General features: G+C 42.2%; 1 protein-coding gene across 1 annotated transcript; it reads right to left on the bottom strand.

The window, feature by feature from the left end:
* Positions 1-3,921: 3,921 nt before the first annotated feature.
* On the bottom strand, positions 3,922-20,707 carry pdgfra (platelet-derived growth factor receptor, alpha polypeptide). The gene is made up of 29 exons (XM_026304719.1): positions 20,541-20,707; positions 18,126-18,194; positions 17,748-18,044; positions 17,118-17,378; positions 16,522-16,661; positions 15,525-15,687; positions 14,910-15,099; positions 14,289-14,404; positions 13,916-14,212; positions 13,556-13,822; positions 13,293-13,423; positions 12,998-13,166; positions 12,691-12,880; positions 12,459-12,574; positions 12,217-12,343; positions 11,916-12,112; positions 11,234-11,328; positions 10,609-10,741; positions 10,263-10,367; positions 9,986-10,096; positions 9,442-9,595; positions 8,575-8,735; positions 8,141-8,256; positions 7,510-7,632; positions 7,294-7,405; positions 7,099-7,198; positions 6,804-6,909; positions 5,794-6,029; positions 3,922-5,699 (listed from the first exon to the last, which is right to left on the bottom strand). Exons 2-29 carry the CDS (start codon positions 18,181-18,183, stop codon positions 5,552-5,554), a joined length of 4,419 nt encoding a protein of 1,472 aa, XP_026160504.1. The 5' UTR covers positions 18,184-18,194; positions 20,541-20,707; the 3' UTR covers positions 3,922-5,551.
* Positions 20,708-20,772: the final 65 nt, after the last annotated feature.

Here is a 20,772-nt window from a genome sequence, read left to right as displayed (position 1 = left end):
ACTTTTTACAACTTTTGCAGTCAGGATGAACACTGATGTTTGATGGCTTATTACTTTCAAAAATTCAGAAAACATCTTCCATAGCTATCTTCAGTTGGTTATCTTGTACTTTGTACTCACGGAGGACACTGGACCAGACAAAAGGCTTCCAAACAAACAAAGCCTTTAAAAGTCCTGGGCTGTCCCAGCCTGGAGCGGTCTCATATGATTCCTGAGAGAAACCGCTTTTCACAGTCATGAGTTAGCATGTTTTTCTGACTTGCGGCAAGTTTCCAACAACAAGGCCTGTGTATTTACAGCTGTAAATTAGAGAATGAGAATGGCGGATGCCTCAGAGAGCATATACAGTGTGTATTTATGTGTGTGCATATGTGTTTTTAGGAGCTTACTGAAGTACAGTTTGTGTAATATGGCTACTGTTTATTTTCACGTTCTCTTATGATAAATCAATAGCAGTATCTCTTACAGAAATTATGTTTTAATCTGTATTTGACGCCCCCTGTTAAACAAAAGGCCAAGGAAGCACCTATAGGACCCTCAGAAAAACTTGAAATGGGACACCGACCTTGGGGACACATGGCGGCCATGAGACAAATCTATTTTACAGCAGATCTGTCCAAAGCCCAGACTGCTTCTGGACCTGCTCTCCCAGAGGAGCGGAGGATGGAGACCACACAGATGGCAACAAGGCATCGAGTTTCACGAAGGAGACTGATGTTACATATCAAACAAACCAAAGAGATTGCTAATCCAATTGTCTCACACTCACTTGTGCAGCCAAATATATCAAAATCAGATTCCCTCTCACTCTTGCAAAGTAAAATTTGATACAATCAAATTTCCCCCAATCTCTTTCATGACTTATGATCTAGCAAGGTCTCGCTGAGTCTTTCCATATTGTTAAAAGAGATCTTTATTTGTCATTGTAAATCAAATCTGGTGTAAGCTTGAGTCTCAAAGCATTCAGACGTTGCACCTCATGTCATTGTCTTGTACCTTGTTTACAACTTATGTTCATGTGTTCAGCAACACAAATAAATGAATTGTTCTGGAGGAAAGGCACGATTTGTGCCGTGTCATTTTTTGTGTGTGTGTGTGTTTTTCAGGTTTGTACAAGTTTACCCTCTTTCCCACAGTTTTACAAAGCTCACTAACCGTCCTGACCAGCTTGGTGACGCAGCCTGAGAAATGAAGCAGTGTGAAGTGTATCAGCAGCACGCCTAATCACTTCATAAATAAACTAATGTTGATGCAGTCAATAATGTGTCTTTATCTGGCCCTTCTCTCTCTTTAGCAAGATCAGTATCTCTTTATCTCGTCACATTAGCAGATTTGTTAGCCTAACTGTAATTCACGTGTGAATATGTGTATTTTTGTTGAGCGGAGTAGGTGACAGCTGCCTCCAAAGCATGACAGTAATTAGCCATGCCAGTAGCATGGCTGAAGGAATTGCAGTGGTTGCTCGCCACTGTGGTCCAGACGGAAAAATCAGATTATCATGTAACTTTGTTGATTCACTGAATTTTCTAGTGCTAGCAGAAGGTAAATGTTTCCACTTACCCTATGAAACATTTCAACATTGACTAGGGCAAATACTAATACTGAGCAAATATTAAACATCAACAATGTTATAAAAGGCTGATTTTGATTTCTAACAGTATGTGCTGTAGTGGAGACATGCATTTGACAGACTTACAGAAGTACTGACTTACAGAAGCTACTGGAAGGTAGGAGGTAGGCATTTGTAGTTCCATGCTCATGTGACATCATGACCTGGGCTCTCTATAAACACTATACTTGATTCTTAACTTCCTTATGTTAGTATTGTTGTTGGGAATATAGTATGTGGATGTCAGCACAGGGTTCTAGCAAGGCCTAATCATTTTCTTATGCTAATATAATTTTTTAGTCTTTATCTGGTATTTAAAGTGGGGAACGTAAAGAAGGAAATAAATTCACATCAGATACATCACCAGTTCGGCAACAGTTACTTTATAACTGTATGTTCCCTACCACACTTTGCATGCATGTCTTGTTAAGCAAAGTCCAGTGAATAGCAGATTTGTTATCATTATGAGGAGATCTTTCTTCCGCCCCACACACCACAAGGGCTCCATTTTTCTATCAAACAAAACCTCCCATTGAACTGTTTTGGGTACAGTTGTTTCTTTTCTAATAAAGTTGAAACTTAAAAAAAATATTATGACATAATTAGAAATAATGTGGGCTTTCGTAAAAAAAAAAAAAAGTTATTTGTTCCACTTACAAGAACCTGCTGACAGACCACAGTTCACATCTGACTTACTCAGTTATTGCACTGAACCCTCAATGCAACAATTATTTTCCATTTTTAGCCCAAGTACAAAAAACCCCAGATCCCTGAAATAGCAGTTCACACAGTTTTTGCTGCAAGAAAACCTACATGAAAACCTTAACTGTTGATCCTTAGCAAGCAGGTATGTTTACCAGTAGCCTCAAGCAAATCTCTACTCACTCTCCATCCAATACAAGCTCCTCTGCAAGTTCCCCTTGAAGTTGCAGCTGTAGTTTGGAGCAGATATTGACCCTGCTTTTGTATTAGCACAGGTCTGCCTTAAGGGTTTAACAGTTTGAGCAAACAGAAAAAAAAAATAAAACCAGTAAAACAAGACTGAATAATTACAGCAAATAAGGGAAAAGTTGCTACAATTTAAACTCCATATTGCATTTTCAAACAAATATTTGTCCTGTTGAAATGATGAAATATATTGTGTCATGACTGCAGTTAAAGTTTCAGTTAAACAGCATGTCAGCAAATCATTTGTCAGATTAATGTTCTGGAAAGGTTGGCCTTTCAAGATGGTATTAAACCAACTGCAGATGTACCCAGCTATGGTCTGACGCTTCACAACACCACATTTTTTTACTGGCAAAGACCATTTGTGGGGCACACCCCAGCAGGTTATTAAGGTCAGGGTTAAAGCTAAGGAAAGAGTGTCTGGATCCCGAAGATCTACCCATGTCTGCAAGTAAGTATCATCAACTCAAATCATGTTGACTTTCCTCATGTTTAATTTTATCTCCAACCCTGAAGGCACAAAACATTATCTAGATGCTATCTCCCTCTACTGGGCTGCAAAGGTTCCTCTCAATGGTAGTGTCAACAAATACTGTGGAGCTTTCTTTTCACATGATTAAACTTAATCTTAAACTTAAACAGTCACACAAACCGTCACACTGAGAAAACTGGGCGGTATAATTTATGCCTTCATAATTGTTGGCAGCTTGTTGGCTCAGTACATGACAACCTGGAGGTGAGATTGCTGCCCTCCAATGGCTTTCTTTCAGATTGCATCTGCAGTACTGACACAACTCACTCTGCAAACTTTAAATATTGATATTTAATAAACTATGCTATTTTGTGTCATCACTACATTTTATTGCTAGTGTTACATCTAAGTACATCTACCGGATAACACATGCTTGTACTTAAGTATGATACTGGACTTGTAATGGAGTATTTTCACAAGGAATACATAGTTGCATTAGTACTCTTTTTTATGTTAAAGATCTGAGTACTTCTTCCTACCACTAGTTATGGGTGTGTATTCCTGTGCTTTTATATATACTACATGCACATGCTCATACACAGAGAAGGCCTTTCTTTTACTATTCATGTGTTGTTCACCTGAATAATATATTGCCAAATATCTGTAATGAGTACCACTCATCAAAACGCTCTCTGGTGTCATTATTCTTGTCTGCATCTTTTATTGCATCTTATAACCTTGTGGATAAACACTCAGCATACTTTTTTATTTCATTTTTTCCCCGTATATTATCCCCACATACAGATGATATTTCTTTTTGTTTTATTAGTTCTGCTGTTTTGTTATAGCTGTTTAATACTTCAAAATCAAAGACAAAGAAAAGATGTTTTTTTTAATTATAAATCATTTATTGCAATATAAATCATCTGAATGTACATGTAAAATAATGAAACACTGTATTAAATCATCATGTTTGGGGCGATTACCTATAATTACAGATACTGTACCATCAAAAACACATCACTCTGCGGCACAAACATTCACATCCTCGCTGCTTTAAACATGTAAAGCTAAAGCAAGACCGTTTTTTCAGCTCAGCCTGGCTAACTCTTCTGCAACATCCAAAATAACAAGGAAAAACAGGAAAGTGCAACTGATTGCAGATTATATCACAGTCAACAGGGATGGTTACAAAGAGTCTACATGTCATTGGTGTATGACATCAATGACATGAATCTGTAGATCATCTAGTGTCTTAGTATAACTAGAACCTGCTAATAGACTCCAGGACATCGGATAAAATATGAGAAAGAAGGACATAACCTGCTAATAAAGCATTGCTATGGGATATACAGTAATTAACATGTTTTAGGCCATACTCTCATGTTTATTGGTAGTATGGTCCGTACGAAATTAGTTTTTCTTTTGCCTTACAGATTTTATGATTCCCATGTCATATATTACAAACGCAGGGACAATTGTTTCCTTTGTTGTAATGCAATCATCAAAAGCACTGGCTTCAGAAGCTTAATGTGTGCTTACATAAAATACTTGAGTGTTATCCCAATAATTATCTTTTATAAAACAACTCTGGAGCTATTTACAATACAATCACACTTTGTTTAATCAAAGCCCATATGACAAATATGCCTGAGGTCTTGTCAGGGATAGAATGTGAGAACTTTTAGTTGTATTTGGGCAAAAGGTGAGACACTGCACAGATGCATGCCACTTAAAAGCAGTTTTTCCATGACCATTCAAACAGCTATGGTCAGTATCCACTCTGTATTCACAAATAATACATGTTTACAAAATGATGAAGTAAAAAAATAAAACTGAATTACTGCACATATTTAACCATTGAAAATACTATATTGTCATATACAAAAATGCACATAGTCCAGATTTTGTGCTTTTATTGCTACTGATTGTGCCAGCATCAGGTACTTCTTTTGCAGCAGGTGAATGTGGAGTGAGTTTACCTACCAAAATTGCTGCTTTTATCTGACTAGTCTAGTTTAAATAGTGCAGTTGTAGTGGTTAAATATGTATCATATGAATGATATCATGTGATGTTTGTTCATTTAGAGCTGCTGACCAATGTGTTTGATTCATCCATTCTTGCTTATACTGCTGTTAAAAGAATGCCCAATAGAATAAAGCTCTGCAAATTAAAAAGACAATCTTTTTATCTCTTTTATATAGATAGGTCCAATGCACAGGCTCAGTGGCTGTGGTTATTTGAGTCCTTGATGTTTTCATCAATGCTCACCCGCTCCTCCAGCCCAGAAGAGGGCACTGTCCAGGGACAAGTGAGAGGTATACCATACTCTCACCACCAGCTTATCCAGATTGTAAAGTGGTTCTATTCTGTCCTCTGAAAGGGATGACAGGAGGAGGAAGGATGACGGGGCTAGAGGGCAGACAGCAGTGTCTTTGGTTGATATACAAGTCTTTCTCTAGCTTGCTGTGTCCTTACATCCCTTTTCCTTGCTGCTCCCACTCCACAGGCTGGGCAGTTGTCACAGAAAGCTGTCCTCCACCAAGTCACTACAGTCCAGACACATCTCGTCCAGCAGTGTGATGTCCTCCAGAGTCTCACCCTCGCGCTTTGCAAAGGTGGAGCTGCTGGAGCCCGTTTCGATGGCACTCTCCTCAGAGGTTTGAGAGCTGCAAAGAATGTGATTAACACTTGTTAGTGCCATCTTAGGTGCAATATAGACAGTAGGAGACTGTAGGACAGGTACATGTTTGGTCCATTTACCTGTGTCTGTTCCTCTTTCCATACTCATCATCAGATGCAGGGTCCAGGTCAGGGAGGGGAATAATGTAGCCGCTGTCAGAGCTCAGCCGCTGCTCATCAAAGCCACTTTCCCTGTCCTTCAGCTTGCCCTGGTTCTTATAGGTGATGCCGATGTAGGCGTCATCGTTTTCCATGCACACCCGAGTCACAGCAGGGTGGTCGCTCTTCAGGAACTCGTGATTTACCCTCTCATAATGCTGCACAAGGCAGGCAGATACGTTAGATTTAAAAGCTGCTCCGTAGTGGAAACAGAAAAGATATCAAATTTATCTTCTTGCACAGAAGCAATGATGATACAATATAGTTAGTGTACAATGGTAATAAGGCTCCACAGAGTCACACAAGAACTGTGTGTGAGTGTGATAACTGGGTGTGTTGCCAGCTAGATAGTGTGATCCAAAATGAAAATCACACACCCCATCCAAAGCTGAGGTGCTAAAACAAGAGCTGGTTCCTCCTCTGCCCCGAGCTATTAAAACTCTGTGAAGGAGGCAGAGGTGAAGCTGTTTTTGATGTGCCATGTGTGGTGCAACCTTTAACTGCCTAGTTAGGGTTAGGTGGTGAAGGCAAAAACTGGGGCTGCGTCATCACCCACGCTGAGGGCAGTCACTCTGACATCCAGCTGCTGCATTTGCACTCTAATCACTTGTAGTTTGGGATTTTACAGCAACACAGAGAGCCCTCAGAAACACTCCTAATGTACTCTCAGAGGAAGTGGAACACTTTTTAAATGCCACTCTCAAAGTGTTTTTAAATGAGTCTAAACTTTGTTAGTCAACATGATAAAAAAAAAAGAAAGCATGAAAGAGGATATTTCCATGACAACTAAAAAGTCAGCTCTCTGCCTGAAAATGAAAAAATAAAGAGAGGAACAGAATGCACAGGTCCAGCAATGAGGTCAAGTATGAGAGGTGGTAAATTAGAAAGCAGGTGTTAAGAATCCAGTGAGGCTTGAGGAAATAGAGACTCACCCTCTTGTAACTGGAGGGCAGCAGAGAAGCTACAGTTTCACTCAGACCAAGGAAGGAGGGCCTTTTTTCAGGCTCGCTGTTCCAGCACTTCATCATCATCTCATACCTGCAAAAGGGAATACAGCCAATGTTACCATGGAGACCAGTACGACCTGTACTGCACCTGTATAATCACAGCTTGGAGACAAACTGCTCTGAGTTTTCAGCCAAATTCATCCCTTGTTTGACAGGATGTTAGGAGAAGCTTTGTGCCACACACAGCAGCAGGGAAACCAGCATGTGAGTGATCACGTACACATCATGAGGTGCATGCTCAGGTTTGGACATCCTGTATCCACTCTTGATCTTGTTGTAGAAGCTCGAGTCCACGACCATCCCTGGATATGGGGTGCCACCTTCAGAACAAAACAATATTCTCATGATATGAGTATGCTAAATCTTCAGAGGAACTCAATTTGTTTGCTCTACCCAAAAATTTGCAGGGACTCACCTAAGGAGAATATCTCCCAGAGGAGGATGCCATAGGACCACACATCACTAAGAGTGGTATACAGGTTGTCGAAAATACTTTCTGGGGCCATCCATTTCACTGGCAGAAAAGTCTGTGTGATGAAAGAAAAGAAACAGTTGATCGTACATGAAAAACCATTGAGGAAAAGCACAATAAAATTACGCTTTGGTCATAAAATAATGTACAATCACTTACGCTGCCTTTGGAGACATAGTTGTTGTCGTGCATGATGTCTCTGGCTAATCCAAAGTCACAGATCTTCACTATCTTGCCCTGAGACAGAAGGACGTTTCTGGCTGCAAGATCCCGGTGCACGCACTGAAAAAACAGCAAAAGTGATTAGCATCTCGTTGTCTCATGCACATTTGTTCCATCCAGTCTCAAACCAACATATTCTGCTCCCGCGGATACTGACTGCATCTATTTCTGTTAGTATTTCATTTTAGCTGAGCTCATTTTTAATGCTGTTTTGTTTTGCTTTATAAAGCATGGGCTTTGTGTAAACATGCCAGTTGGAGGGATGGCTATGACCACTGGATATTTAGGGATAATAACTATGAAGCTGAATGAATAGTTTCTGGCTACAGTGTCCCTGCCTGGTAATTCTAGTCCTGGCTGTGCCGCTACTATATTCAGCCCCTGGCCTCTCTCCTGAGTGGACTCAGCAGCCTTCATGGGATGGCTTATCATACGACTGCCCCCCCCTCCTCCTTAGGACAGCATGGGATCATGTAGCACAAAATCCACAACCAGTGGGATCTACATGGTATGCAAACCCTAGCACATGTGTGTGAAAAATAAAGGTTTGATTTTCATTAAAACATACATTTTTGGAAGCCAGGAACTCCATGCCTTTGGCCACTTGGTAGGTGAAGCTGAGCAGATCGGTGGTAGTGAGGCCCTCGTTCATGTCGTCTGAGAGCAGGTTGTCCATCTCGCTCTCTGGTTTAGAAAACATACAAACACGCATGTAGAAAACACCATGAGGTGGTCCATGAGTATCATGTATCATCATGTATTATAAATATAGCACTGGCTGCTCAAACCTGGCTTTTACTAATGGTAGGGAGAAAACCGGGCATTATTATGTGTGTGCTACAATTATCCTCTCCATGTAATTACAGGGCTGTACCAGTCCTAAATTCTGACAAGGGTGTACCCCTCAACCAACACTGACTCAAAAACAGCATTAAACCCAAGCAAGTACACACCAATAACTCAGAGAAGGACAGACAGAAGAGAAAGAACTGCAGTGCGTACCACTTGAGTCTTTCTGGGAGGGTGGGTGGTCGTAGTTAGACCTCTGGATGTCTGAGTACTTGGAGGTATTGCTCATCTCCAGCATGGGCACATACTGAGTGTTGTCAGCTTGCTTCATATCCATGTAGTCTCCTTTGTTCTCGAATGACAGGATCACATAACTGTGCACAAAGACAAGAGAGGAATGCTGTTACCGATGACATGAAAACGGGTTGCGAGCCACATAAAAACCTATGGTGTTTATACATTATGTTAAACAGTTTATTCAGTTCCCTTTTTTGCGTGTATGTCAATGTGTCTATGTCCTTAAATCCTCTCACTCCCTGTGGCTGAGGCTGGAGGAAGATGTGGTTGAGGCTAACATGGTAGTCAGGATTAAATCATGTTATGGTCATTTCGAGGTGTGGTCACTGTGAGTCATCCATCAACACAGATGAGCCTCGAGGAGAGAGGGAGAAGGAGAGAGAGGGCTGCTGTTTCACCACGAATGTCTGGGTGGACGAAATTAACAGGTACCTCAAGTACAATGAAATTAGGCTGAAAGCTTAGACCACTTCAGGCTGCAATTTGATTAGGTAAAGATGCCAGGCAATCTCCTCAGCCATGGAGAAAATGGTGATAGAGTTACAGATTAGGGGAGTGTATGAGACTGCTGAGCAAACTGTTGGGTGGTTGTAATTTCTGGGAGAGTGCAGTGATATATATATAAAATGTGTTTATATATATATATCACCATTCCTCAACATTTTCCAATCTTGATTAAGGTGTGAATGTGAAGAAAAAAGCTTAAAATACATGTAAAAATGAATTCGAATTCAATTCGGTGGATAGAAATAGAGCATTTGAGATAAAAGTGAAATGTGGTACCTCCTGCTGCTCTCATCTGCAGGGTTAATTCCAAAGATATCCAACTCTTTTTTATTTTTCTCTGGGCTCAGGCTGAGGAAGTTCTCTCTGTTCTTGTGCAGGTAATTGACGAGGTCTCCATAGAAGCAGTACTCTGTGATAATGTAGATAGGACCTGGGAACAACACAGCAGATAAAGTTTTCCCTCGGCGTCAGTCTGCAGCCTAATCTTATCAGAGGTTTGTAAAGGCTAAAAGCACAGCCAAGAGACAGAGCTTCCACTTTCCCATAAAAAACCTACTAAAACACCACACCCACCAAGAGCTGAGACAGGGGTGGCAAAGTTTTTTGGCTGCGGGAGCTGCCAAATCTGACTGAGCGTGTGTATGTGCATGCATGGTTTTTGCAGCGTGAATGTGGGTGTTTTTGTACGTGTCTGTGAAGTGGTGACTGAATTACAAAGGAGAGGCAACAATGGTTGAGCTAAGCTGTTGTTATACAGCATGTGTTTGCTTATGATTGAGTGCGTGTGTCTGCATCTCTAATGCGTCTTTGTGTTTTTCACCTGACTTGGTGCATGCTCCCAGGAGATTAACAATGTTGAGATGGGGTCCCAGATGAGTCATGATCTTCAGTTCAGACATCAGGGCCTGCTTCTCACTGGATCGTGCTGTGGCTGAAAGAAGGTACAACAACCATGACTATCATCAGTGCAAACATGCCTATCAACATTTACTCCATACTCCCCTTTGGAAAATTCCTTTATAACTAGGTATAAAGATACATATCAAATGAATGGTAGCAGCATGGCTTAAAGTTCAGAGATAATGCATTAAACTCACGTTTAAGCATCTTCACTGCCACCTTCATGACCGGTTGGGAGCGGCTGAGTCCGTACGCTGTGCCGTCTACAACCTTCCCAAAAGCCCCAGATCCCAGGATACGACCTGAGAAACAGACATACATATATGTTTGCTTTGGACGCCTCTGTTTTCTCATCTGTGACTCCTTAATTGGCTGAATGTCCCCTTGATAACTGAATCAAACCAAACCCCAGCCAGCAATCCCCTACAGCCCAAGCCAGATTATCTTATCAGAACCTCTGACTGAGAAAGAACATCCCTGCATGGAAGCTGCAAAGACACCAGCACAAGACCACAGCATTAGCACATTAAACAGTCAGCTCACCAAGTACAAGTCTATCACGGGGGAACTCCCATCTGGAGTCATATGGAAGCTGCATAGGATCCACATAGATGTACTCATGGCCGTCTGGGCTTACAGACTCTATGACCCTCCAGCGGATCTCATATCGTGGTTTCTAGAAGGCACAGAAAATATAAAGAGCTGATTGATTTACCTCTGTCAAGTTGCAGCTGGCTGTTGGATTTGCTGCCAGGTGTCATGTTTATCTTTTCACACTATAGTCAGTAATTTTCTATTGGCCTCGTAAAATCCTCAAACAAATGCAATATTATTTCTTGGCTCAGAAGACATTTGCTTAGATTAGGAGCATTGTTACTTGCTGGAAATCCACTTTCATGTGAGCTTACTATCCTTTAACCAGCCACAGTAACAAACCAAACACAGCACTTAATAAGATACATTAAATACAATGCTGGTAATATCTGATTTTAAGAACAATTTGTCATCATAAAAAGATGACTATCAGTTTTAGACTTGATATTCCATGCTAATGTCTTTTTTCAACACACTTATTTTTAAATCAATATGAACGCTCCATATGGGTCAATAAACGAATGACTTTGAGAGTGAACATGTGAGAATGAAAGCAGAATGATGACAGGAGTACCTGTTTCCAGATTACAACCAAGACAATGAGTGAGATGATGACAATGACCAGGAGTACCAGCACAGCAGCAGCTACAGTCAGCTCAGGGTGAGGGCCTGTTCAGGAGGAGAGCCAGCAGTCACATTAATTACATTGATGCAACAGGTTTTAACTGCAAATTAAATGTTTAAAATACATTTTATGTGGTGTGTAAGAAATTACATCTGCCAGGACAAAGAGGCTATTAAATCATCAGGGTGTTTACTCTGCCCAAAAGGCATGCTGGCAAGATAACATGGAAATGGGGGATGGGAAAGGAGACAAGGTAATGGCCTAGAGGGGAGTGGGCCTCATAGAAGGAAGTGAAGATGGGGGTGTAAAGCTCAGCTAGATGGGCCAAATGGTCTAACGATCTCTGGCTTCCCTGAATTAGCTGTCAGAATAAGAGCCCCTTCCTCATTGACCCCTCACCACAAACTCATCATCTGACAGCTGCTGCAACACTGAGAGCCCTAGCCTGGCCCCAAACACAGTCACTGACAAAGCCTGTCACACTTTGAGTGTCAGACACAGAAGGAACTTAAGAAAGGAAGAAAGGAAAAATGGTGCAAACATCAACAACATCGTCAAGTGTCAACTCAAAGCTGGGTAAAGAGGAGAGTTACTTCAAACAAACAGGGATGAAACGTGTGCATGTTCTTACCACTGGACACCAGTTTGACCTCCCTGCTGACAGCAGCCATTTCATTCCTGGCCAGGCAGCGCACAGCTAGTGTGTTTTCCAGATGACCAAACATGACCTGGCTTTCCAGGTTTTTGTCCTCATCGAAATGTGACTCCACTGTTATCTCTGTAGAGTTGGCAGGGAGGGGCACCCAGGAGGATGAGTCATTGGCACAACTGGGTGGTAATAAAAGAAAAGATACACAATCAATTGATGTGTCATGACTGTATTTATGTAGATTGAAAAGTATTTATGTTGTGCGAGACAAGGCTGAACTTACAGTTTGATGTTCTTGCAGATGAACCACTCTACTACAGGACTGGGCTGCCCTCTAGTAATGCACACCACAGACTGGCCTGCAGCTGAGCCATGGTGTATGTCCATCAGGTCCACAATCACTGCAGGCACTGTAACATAGTCCCACAGCCAATGGTAAGCACAGATAGAAAGACACATTGGGTTGTGTAAACAGCATCTAATGAAATAAAGTAATGAAGGGCTTGTGGCAGTCCCCTCTCTGACCTTTGACTTCAAGCATTAAGCTGACATCTTGACTTTGGTTTCCATTCTCCACTCGCATGGTGTAGTTCCCGCTGTCCTCCTCTTTGGCCCGGATCAAGGTGAGAACGCTCAAGTAGCTACACAGAACATCAAAACCAGAAACTGCAATGAGTACACAGTCACAGTATTGGAATGTTACTTTCAGCCTGTCGTTTGTGCTGCTGCATTAATGGACCTCGAATGGGAGTCTCACCTGGTCTCGCTGAGCTGCCGTAGGCTGGTGGAGATCTCAGCTGTGACATCACTAAGTGGGATACCATCTTTGAGCCAAGTGACATGAGCAGTGGGGAAGGAGCTGATTTCGGCCGTGAACTCACGGACTTCGTCTAAGCCTGCCGATTCATATTCTCCAAACCGTGGCAAGATGGACATAAACTCACTTGCTGTTGGAAAAGAGGCAGGGTTGAAATGCCACTCATTTATCACTACAAGAAAGTAGAATTTATGAAATAATAGCACATGCTATTTATTTGTAAGTACATATTATATATCTTTCATACCAAAAACTCTGATAGCCAGCTGCTTTGTCTGGCTCTCATTGCTAATAATATCAGTGATGGAGCAAGAGTAGATGCCACTGTCTTTGGTTGACGCTTGCGGGATGGTCAGGGTGTAAAGGATCTCGCGATTCCTCTTATTTTCATGCACTGTTTTGTCAGCACGATTAGCCTGTCAAGCAAAAAGGGACACCCGGTCAGCCACGACCAACAGTCATTTCTGGGTAATAGAAAAAACACATACACACAATCAATGTGAACCATCTTTTGTGATGCAAAGGATGACTTGTGTCCTCACCAGTTTGCCAGGGTATTTCCAGTGGTCTTCCAGAATCTCTGATCCCCGGGCCAGACACATGACAGTGATGGTCTCTCCCACAAGCAGAGCAGTCCGCTTGGCTGTCAGCTCAACATGCAGAGCAGCATCACCTAAAATACAACAAGGTTGAGTCAGGTTACAGATCTGCCACCAGATCTGAAAGGCAGAATAACAATTCTTGAGTTATGTCACATGCCTCCACTGACACAGATTTACACATCCACAAACTTTTGAGCACATACCTGTCCAGCCGTGAACAATATATTCCCCGCTATAGTGTTCTTCTCCGTTTATGAGGGCCTTGCAGACGTAGGTTCCAGCAGTGAATACCCCCAAAGCACCCCTCTTGCTATCATAAACACTAGGCACAGGCTCCTGGGTGTCAATGTTAATCAGGGTCACATTAGCACTGGGATCAGATACTCGACACTGGATCTCCATCTCCTCATGGTCAGACAGGATATGATTACCAAAAGGCACCGGTGATGGCACAAAGGGAACATCTGGATCTGAATTGGCGAACAATAAGATTCTTACATTCAAAAAAAATAATAAAATAAAATAATAAAACAAAGAAGCAAAACCTGCTGTGCACCACAAACCTGGCACATAGATGTAGATGCTGCTTTCCTCTATCTCCTCAGTGGTGTTTTTGCTGTAGAAACATACGTAGAAGCCAGTGTGCATTGCAGTGGCGTTGTTTACGGTAATTGTGCTGACAAACAGGCCGCTGTTGTCCTCCTGTGTTTGCTCGACTACATGGAGCGGTGTCTCCCAGGCCAAATTTGATTCTGCTTTGCAGGTCAAGGTGAAAGCAGTGTGAAGAGGCACCACCATCTCCTCTATTGGTGGCAGCAGCACCGGGGCGTAGGATGGAGGGAACATCATTGTGGTGGGAGCTAAAAGACATGTGTACAGCGCTCAGTCATAGATCATAAATACTTTAGTATAGACATATGCATGTATGTATCTTACCTTTCACTTTGAGGGCAAAGGAGAACTGAGCACTGCGAGAGCCACTGAGGGCTGTGATGGTATAATTCCCATTATCTTTTTCCAGAGGCCGGAGTAATGTCAGAATGCTTTGATACCTGTGTGAAGAAAATCAGTAAATCAGTAAAATACTTTTCTTATTCAAATGAATTGTTGACATTTGATTTGCTTTCTTGCTGAGAGTAAGATAAGAAGATACCACTCTCATGTCTGTATGCTAAAAATGGAGCTACAGCCAAAAGCCTGTTAGCTTAGCATAAAGACTGAAAACAAGGGGGAAAATTGGCCCGAGTGTAAGATAACAAAATACATACACATTTAAAGCCCGCTGAGGTCATGTATTAGTTACATATCATTGACATCTTATGGTTTCACAGGTCATAATGTGCAGCAGCTACTGATTTAGGAAGTTACTACCCCCTGCCAAGAAATAGTCCAGCTCCTTTTGGCTTCAATTTCACATTTAACATACAGATACTACAGTATTAAAGTCCCCTAATCCTCTTCAAGAAAGGCTTAATTCTTTTCAGCTATTCCTTTAAATGTTTTAACTATTGACAGAGACTGTCTACTTACAAATGATGAATTTTATTTTATACTCACTGATTGCCTTCAATGTGGCTTTTAGTGAGGACGTAGTAGCTCTTTGGTAGAGGTTTGCCATCTTTCAGCCACGTCACTTTGGGGGGTGGGTAGGCATCAATGAGGATTGTGAACTCAGTCTCCTCCAAAAGGCTGACAAACTCCATCGACAGAATCCCACTGTAGTCCAGTACCACGAAGGAATTCTCCTCTGAAGATGACACACACAAAAGAAAGAAAATAATAGTGATCATGAATGAAAACAGGTAAAGAAAGGATTTGAAATGAGTAAAAACAAAGGGACAGTGGAGCTAGGCAAGGACTGAGATGACGACAGTGACAGAGAGGGCCGGGGTGAACTGAAGGCCTGACACACATCTGTTGAAAACATCCCATAAAACACAGTAGCTGATGTTGAAAGCAGAGGTGAAGCTTTACAGTCGAGTGGTAGATAATGACTTCCACACACCTCTGAAAGCACATCTGTGAAACAATGACTAATTTAATTGAACGATGCTGAGGATGTTAAATGTGGATAAAGTGACTGTAAGTGGTCTGAGCACTTATTCACATTATTACAGTATTGATGAAAACTCATCGAGGGTGTCTGGGAAACATTTGTGAGGAACGGCTTACCAAAGACGCTGACAGCCACGCTGCTGGCTCTGACCTCTCCGCTCATTTCATGGGTGATGGAGCATTCATAGGTGCCAGTGTCCTGAGACGTGGCTTCTGGGATACTGAGGGTGTAGATGATCCGGTCAGGAAATGTCTGTTTCATCTGAACTGCATCCACAGCCTATATGAGAGATGAAAAATATGAGTTTGAGATAGTCCACAGCATTAAAAAGTTATTGGATTTCTTTTTTGTTTTGGCTTTCATTGTTTTTCCGTTTTACAGGTACAGGTCTTAGAATCTGTGTTTTATTCTGCTAAAGACTAATGGTTAAAACACTTGCAGGGCCATAGGAGATAAATCAGGATCGCCGAGCCTTTTAAAAGTCAGTAATTGCAGCTGAGCCCAAAACCAGGAGCCAAGCATCCTGCCCTTACCATCTCTGGAAAAGGACTTATACAAATCCCATGCAGAAAAACAGGCCATACTCTGCAGTTTAAGAATCTCAATATAAACATAAACAAACATAAATTGCACTTGAAACTCTTTCAGATCCCTGCAGTTAGGACTTCAAAACCATCAAATGTTTAGCCGGCTGTCTTGTGTTGACAGCATCTGTCCTACACGTCTCAAGGTCACTGATGTCAAAGGATTTACTATCTTGTTTTGTCTTTTGAACTGTCTATTTCCCTCAGATCCATTTTTCCTGAACTTTAACTTTCCTGTCAGTTTCTTTTGCATGAAGCCGAATGCACCACTTCATAATGAAGACACATACTTTGTAATCACTAAGGGCTGTCCTCAATGCTATATTCCACTTGCCACTACTAGGTTTAGGTCCAAAACCATTATTTGCTAAATTTAAGGCTCAGTGCTGCTGGGTAGAAAATGACATGGAAATATGACAAGGGGTGGAAGAAAATAGTGCAAGACAGACAGGGTAGACGGATGAAGCCACAGAAGAGACAAAACAGAAACTTGTAAGCACACAGAAAGGAAAAAAGACTCCTTTCTTGCCTGTTTTTTAGGATGGAGCCACTGCTGCTGAAAGCCCAGTCCAGAGGGAGCAACACAGGTGATGTTAAAAGGCTGCCCTGCTCTCACTGTCTTCTCACTGGCTTTTACTTCCACACTGAAATCCTCCATCTCTGCAGGGGCTACAGGGCGACCAGCAGAGAGCACATATCAGCACAGCCACTTCATAGTTCCCGCGATAGTGGCGACTTATTAAAAAGAGCTCATTTATCATCGAGTGGTGGCTCAATAAGCCGTCATTACTCACTCTCACACACATATACACTGTAAAAACAGGCGTCTTAAGTCATCTCCCCCTGTGATAATAACATAATGTCATGTTGCTCATGCAGTGAGATCATCCTTCAACCCTCTCATGGTCAACAGAGTTGGGGAGTGCTTCCAGCTGTGCAGTTTTTAAGTCCATACCCCTCATTTTAGTGCTTGTTGGAATGCTGACTTCATTATTAATTGTAATGTTTTCATCTCATAAAAACGATGCTTATTAGTTACATGAGATGAAGATCTCAATAGTGTCCGTTTTCCTCTCATACGACACATTCAGAGATTTAAAGACACAGTGTGATGTCTTGACTTACCCCAAGTTCTCACTGTATATGTGGCACTTCTGACCATCTGCCCATTCACAGAGGTCTCACACTGGTACTGCCCAGGGGAGAGGTTCCCGAAGAAGCCCACCTTGTTGTCGTAGTAGGCAGACATCTCCTCCCCGCTGGGCACACTCCTCAGGGTGACGTGAGAGTTGGGGTCAGACACACGACAGGGGATGGAGACTCCAGCCATTTGCATGGGCACAACTAAGTTGTCAGGGCTCTCGGGAACAAATGGCACCTGTTGGTCTATGTGCACAACAACAACTGAGTCATGATTGGGTTTGATTGAAAGGTACTGTTGTGAGCCACTGAAGTCCTTAAACTTTATTTAATAACTACTGTGGGAAAATACTGTGTTGAGAATACAATAAAAAATATCCACTGTTCCACCCAGCCTCACTGAAACCTATGGGGGGCTGATGTTTGGCTGTGGATGATGCTGTGTTAACACTCACTTCATGACCCCTGTGCTTTTGTGTTACTGTTACACTGTTTCAGCATTTACTGTTATCCCAGAATGCTAAATCTGCTTGTTGCCATAACAGCCCCTGTGCCAGTGACCAAGTCTCTCTCTCTTTCTGTTCCTATAGGCACCATGTTGAAAGCCATATTCACCTGGCACAAACACATATATTTCCGCCTCATTCTCCTCTTCCGTTTCCGTTTCCTTCTGCAGGTCACCGGGCTGGGGGTCGGTCACACACGTGTAATAGCCGGTGTTTTCCACTGTCGCGTTGTAAATGAAGAGCGTGGCCGTGTAGTATCCCGGAAGAACGAATGTGTTTTTCGGTAGCGGTTCGGCCCAGACGACGTTTCTCTCCCCGGTGCAGCTTACGTTGAACACGGACAGGGGCTGCAGGACGAACTCCTCTTCGTTGGACACGATGGCTGGTGACGACAGTCCGGAGGTAACTGGGAGACGGTTGTGAACACATTAGAGGGAGCAAACACAAAATATATAAAAACCTTCAACACGCACAACATTTGACTCACCTGAGAGGAGCACCACCAACATGCTCCCAAAGACGACGCACGTCTTTACCCCACCCATAATGTCCCGGCCTGTGAAGACAAAACGAGTTATTTAATCCAAAAAAAAAAAAAAAAAATCTGCCATATATATTTAAATTTTTGTCCTTCCCAATAAAATGTGACACCACTCATTCAGCTTTTTATCCACTTTGACCACATTTTCACTTAATCAGTAAATCCAAGGCCAAGTCACTTCTTAAGTCAAGCCCCAGTTATAATATATAATAATATATGTAATATTCTCTTTCAATAATCAGCCCATAAAGACCCACAGAGGGAAAATAAGTTATGGACCCCCACATCACTTTAGTGCCGAAATCATAAAGTCATCACAGAATTACATGAAGGTTGAGATAACATGAATGTTGATTCTCCTGAGTTAAAAAGAAGCCACAGGATGGACAGGACACACCGGGCGCTACAAGTCAGCATGAGGGCGGGCGGTAGAGGGCGACACAGTTCATCTTTTCAGGGCATCCATCCTCCTCGGATCCCAGCAGCCACAGCTTGCCCAATGAATTTTCACTCGTTTTTTTTTTTTGTTTGTTTTTTTCCTTTTACTGGAGAAAGACTTTACCGGTGCTTTTTATTAATTTATTCTTTTTGGACTAATGAAATCCCGGAATAATGGCCTACACGAGTTATAAATTTCTACTACTTTTGTTTAATCCTTCTTTTTTTTTTTTACAGGACCGGACACTTTTTTAAACGATATATCAAAATGAAAACGTCCTGAAATACAGTCCAGACTCCACACAATTCATCACATATATCCTGCCGTGTTTAGCTTTGTTACGGAGCTCTGCAGAAGACAGCTTTGGTCTGTCTGTCTGCGGTTGGACCAGGGGCCACACAGCTTGAGACGCGCTAAATAAGAGAAAACACTTCGACACCATTCGACATTTCGACAAAACATTTCAGTTCTTGCTAAAATCACAACGCAAGTCACTTAAGAGATGTTTTTTGTTTTAAAATAGTTATATTTCTTAACTTTGTAACTTTGGGTTAGGCCTACTGAGGACCTGTGGATATTCTATGGGATCTTCAGGGTCCCTCTTCAGCGTCCCCAAACAACAACACTTGGCCCTGAGACTGCGCTCTGGCTCATCAGAAACAGCCTGAACTATTCATGAGCAACCTGGTTTTGTTTAGCTCTATAATTAGTGGAGGCACTCAACACAAAACTACATATTCGCGTGGGAATCCGCTGACAAAATGTTTAATCCGTTTTGACATGTGTGTGCACACGCCCCATCTCAAGCAATTTAAAAGTGTTTTTCTCTTTTTGTTTATTTTTTTTGTTTTGTTGTTATTGTTGTTTTGCCTAAGCTTGGCCCGGATCCTACAGCCACTGCGCGTAAATCTGACTGGAGTGGCAGTCAAGCCTGCTCAAATGTCCTGCTCTTATTTTATTCCTCCCGCTCTCCCCAACAAGCGACTCAACAAATGTGCAGATACCAAATACATCGCTCTGCTCTGTTGGATGCATATGAGCAACAGCTGATGTGGCCGCTCTTAACTTTCTGCAGATGGAGAAATGGTTCAGTTGCGCGTCAGAAGTTTGATTTTCATGGTAATAGTGAAAAACGACAGTATGCTGTCTGGAGAATACCGTTATGCGATATGCATTAAAGAACAATAAAAATGTTTTGTGTTCAGTTGGCTAAATATTTGAGAAATTTCAGTAGTGTTCCTACGCCACATTCTTTAGTGACCCAACAGGGTAGGTGGTTAATGAAGAATGCGTTGTAGCTCCAAAAACACTCTCAGCTCTTCTTCCCCCCCCCCCCCCCCGAATCCATTCAGCTGCAGCTCTGAAGCTTCAGCCTCATTCCAGTGCCGATTTTCCATTTTAATTTCCCACATTCCAGGGACGGACGAGACAAATATGTGAGGTACAATTTCCAATGTGTTCCCCATTAAATGCCAGGAAGCATCCCACAATGGTTGCCTTCAGTCTATCGAGGTGACACCTCCAGCTGTGAGGCCCGAAAGCGAGAGCTTTTATCCAGCAGAGTCAGCGACATCTTCCAGCTCGGCGTCCAGGGGGGAGACCATACGGTGCATGGAGGAACCGACATCTAATCTAAAAACGTGTCATTTACTGTCCAAGGAGGAATTTGGATAGAATTTGCAGATTAGGAGATTCCCAGTTTAGTGAATGAAACTTAGAGAAACTTTTCCAGCACTGCCACCTAAAATGAAAAGAGTGGAGGGTAATCTAATAATTGGATAAACCAATTAAGACCGTAATTAAACTCCCCCTAGACCTATACAAAGCTATTCTGTCCAGCGTTTATTCGATAACAAAACGCCCAAAACCTTTCTAAAAATGTTTGATTCATCTTTCGGATTCCGGCGCAACCTTTCAATTACCTTGTACTAATCCGCTCTTTATATTCCTATGGTGTTAAGTATATCCACAGTGAATTGGTCGCTCCAAAAGGCGCAGTAAGGGTCCTTTGCAGCGGTAATAATCCTCAGAGATCCTGCGCTGTGAGAGCATATGTGCGACCCTCTGTCCGCATCCACGACCGCGCTCACAACTGCGCTCCAGCTACAGCGACCTGTAACTGATTCAATGTTACAGTCCTCCCCCTAACCCCCC

Source organism: Mastacembelus armatus, chromosome 4 (genome assembly GCF_900324485.2).
Source record: "Mastacembelus armatus chromosome 4, fMasArm1.2, whole genome shotgun sequence".
NCBI lineage: Eukaryota > Metazoa > Chordata > Actinopteri > Synbranchiformes > Mastacembelidae > Mastacembelus > Mastacembelus armatus.
Note: the sequence above shows the minus strand (reverse complement) of the source record. Positions and strands in the feature narration are given on the sequence as shown.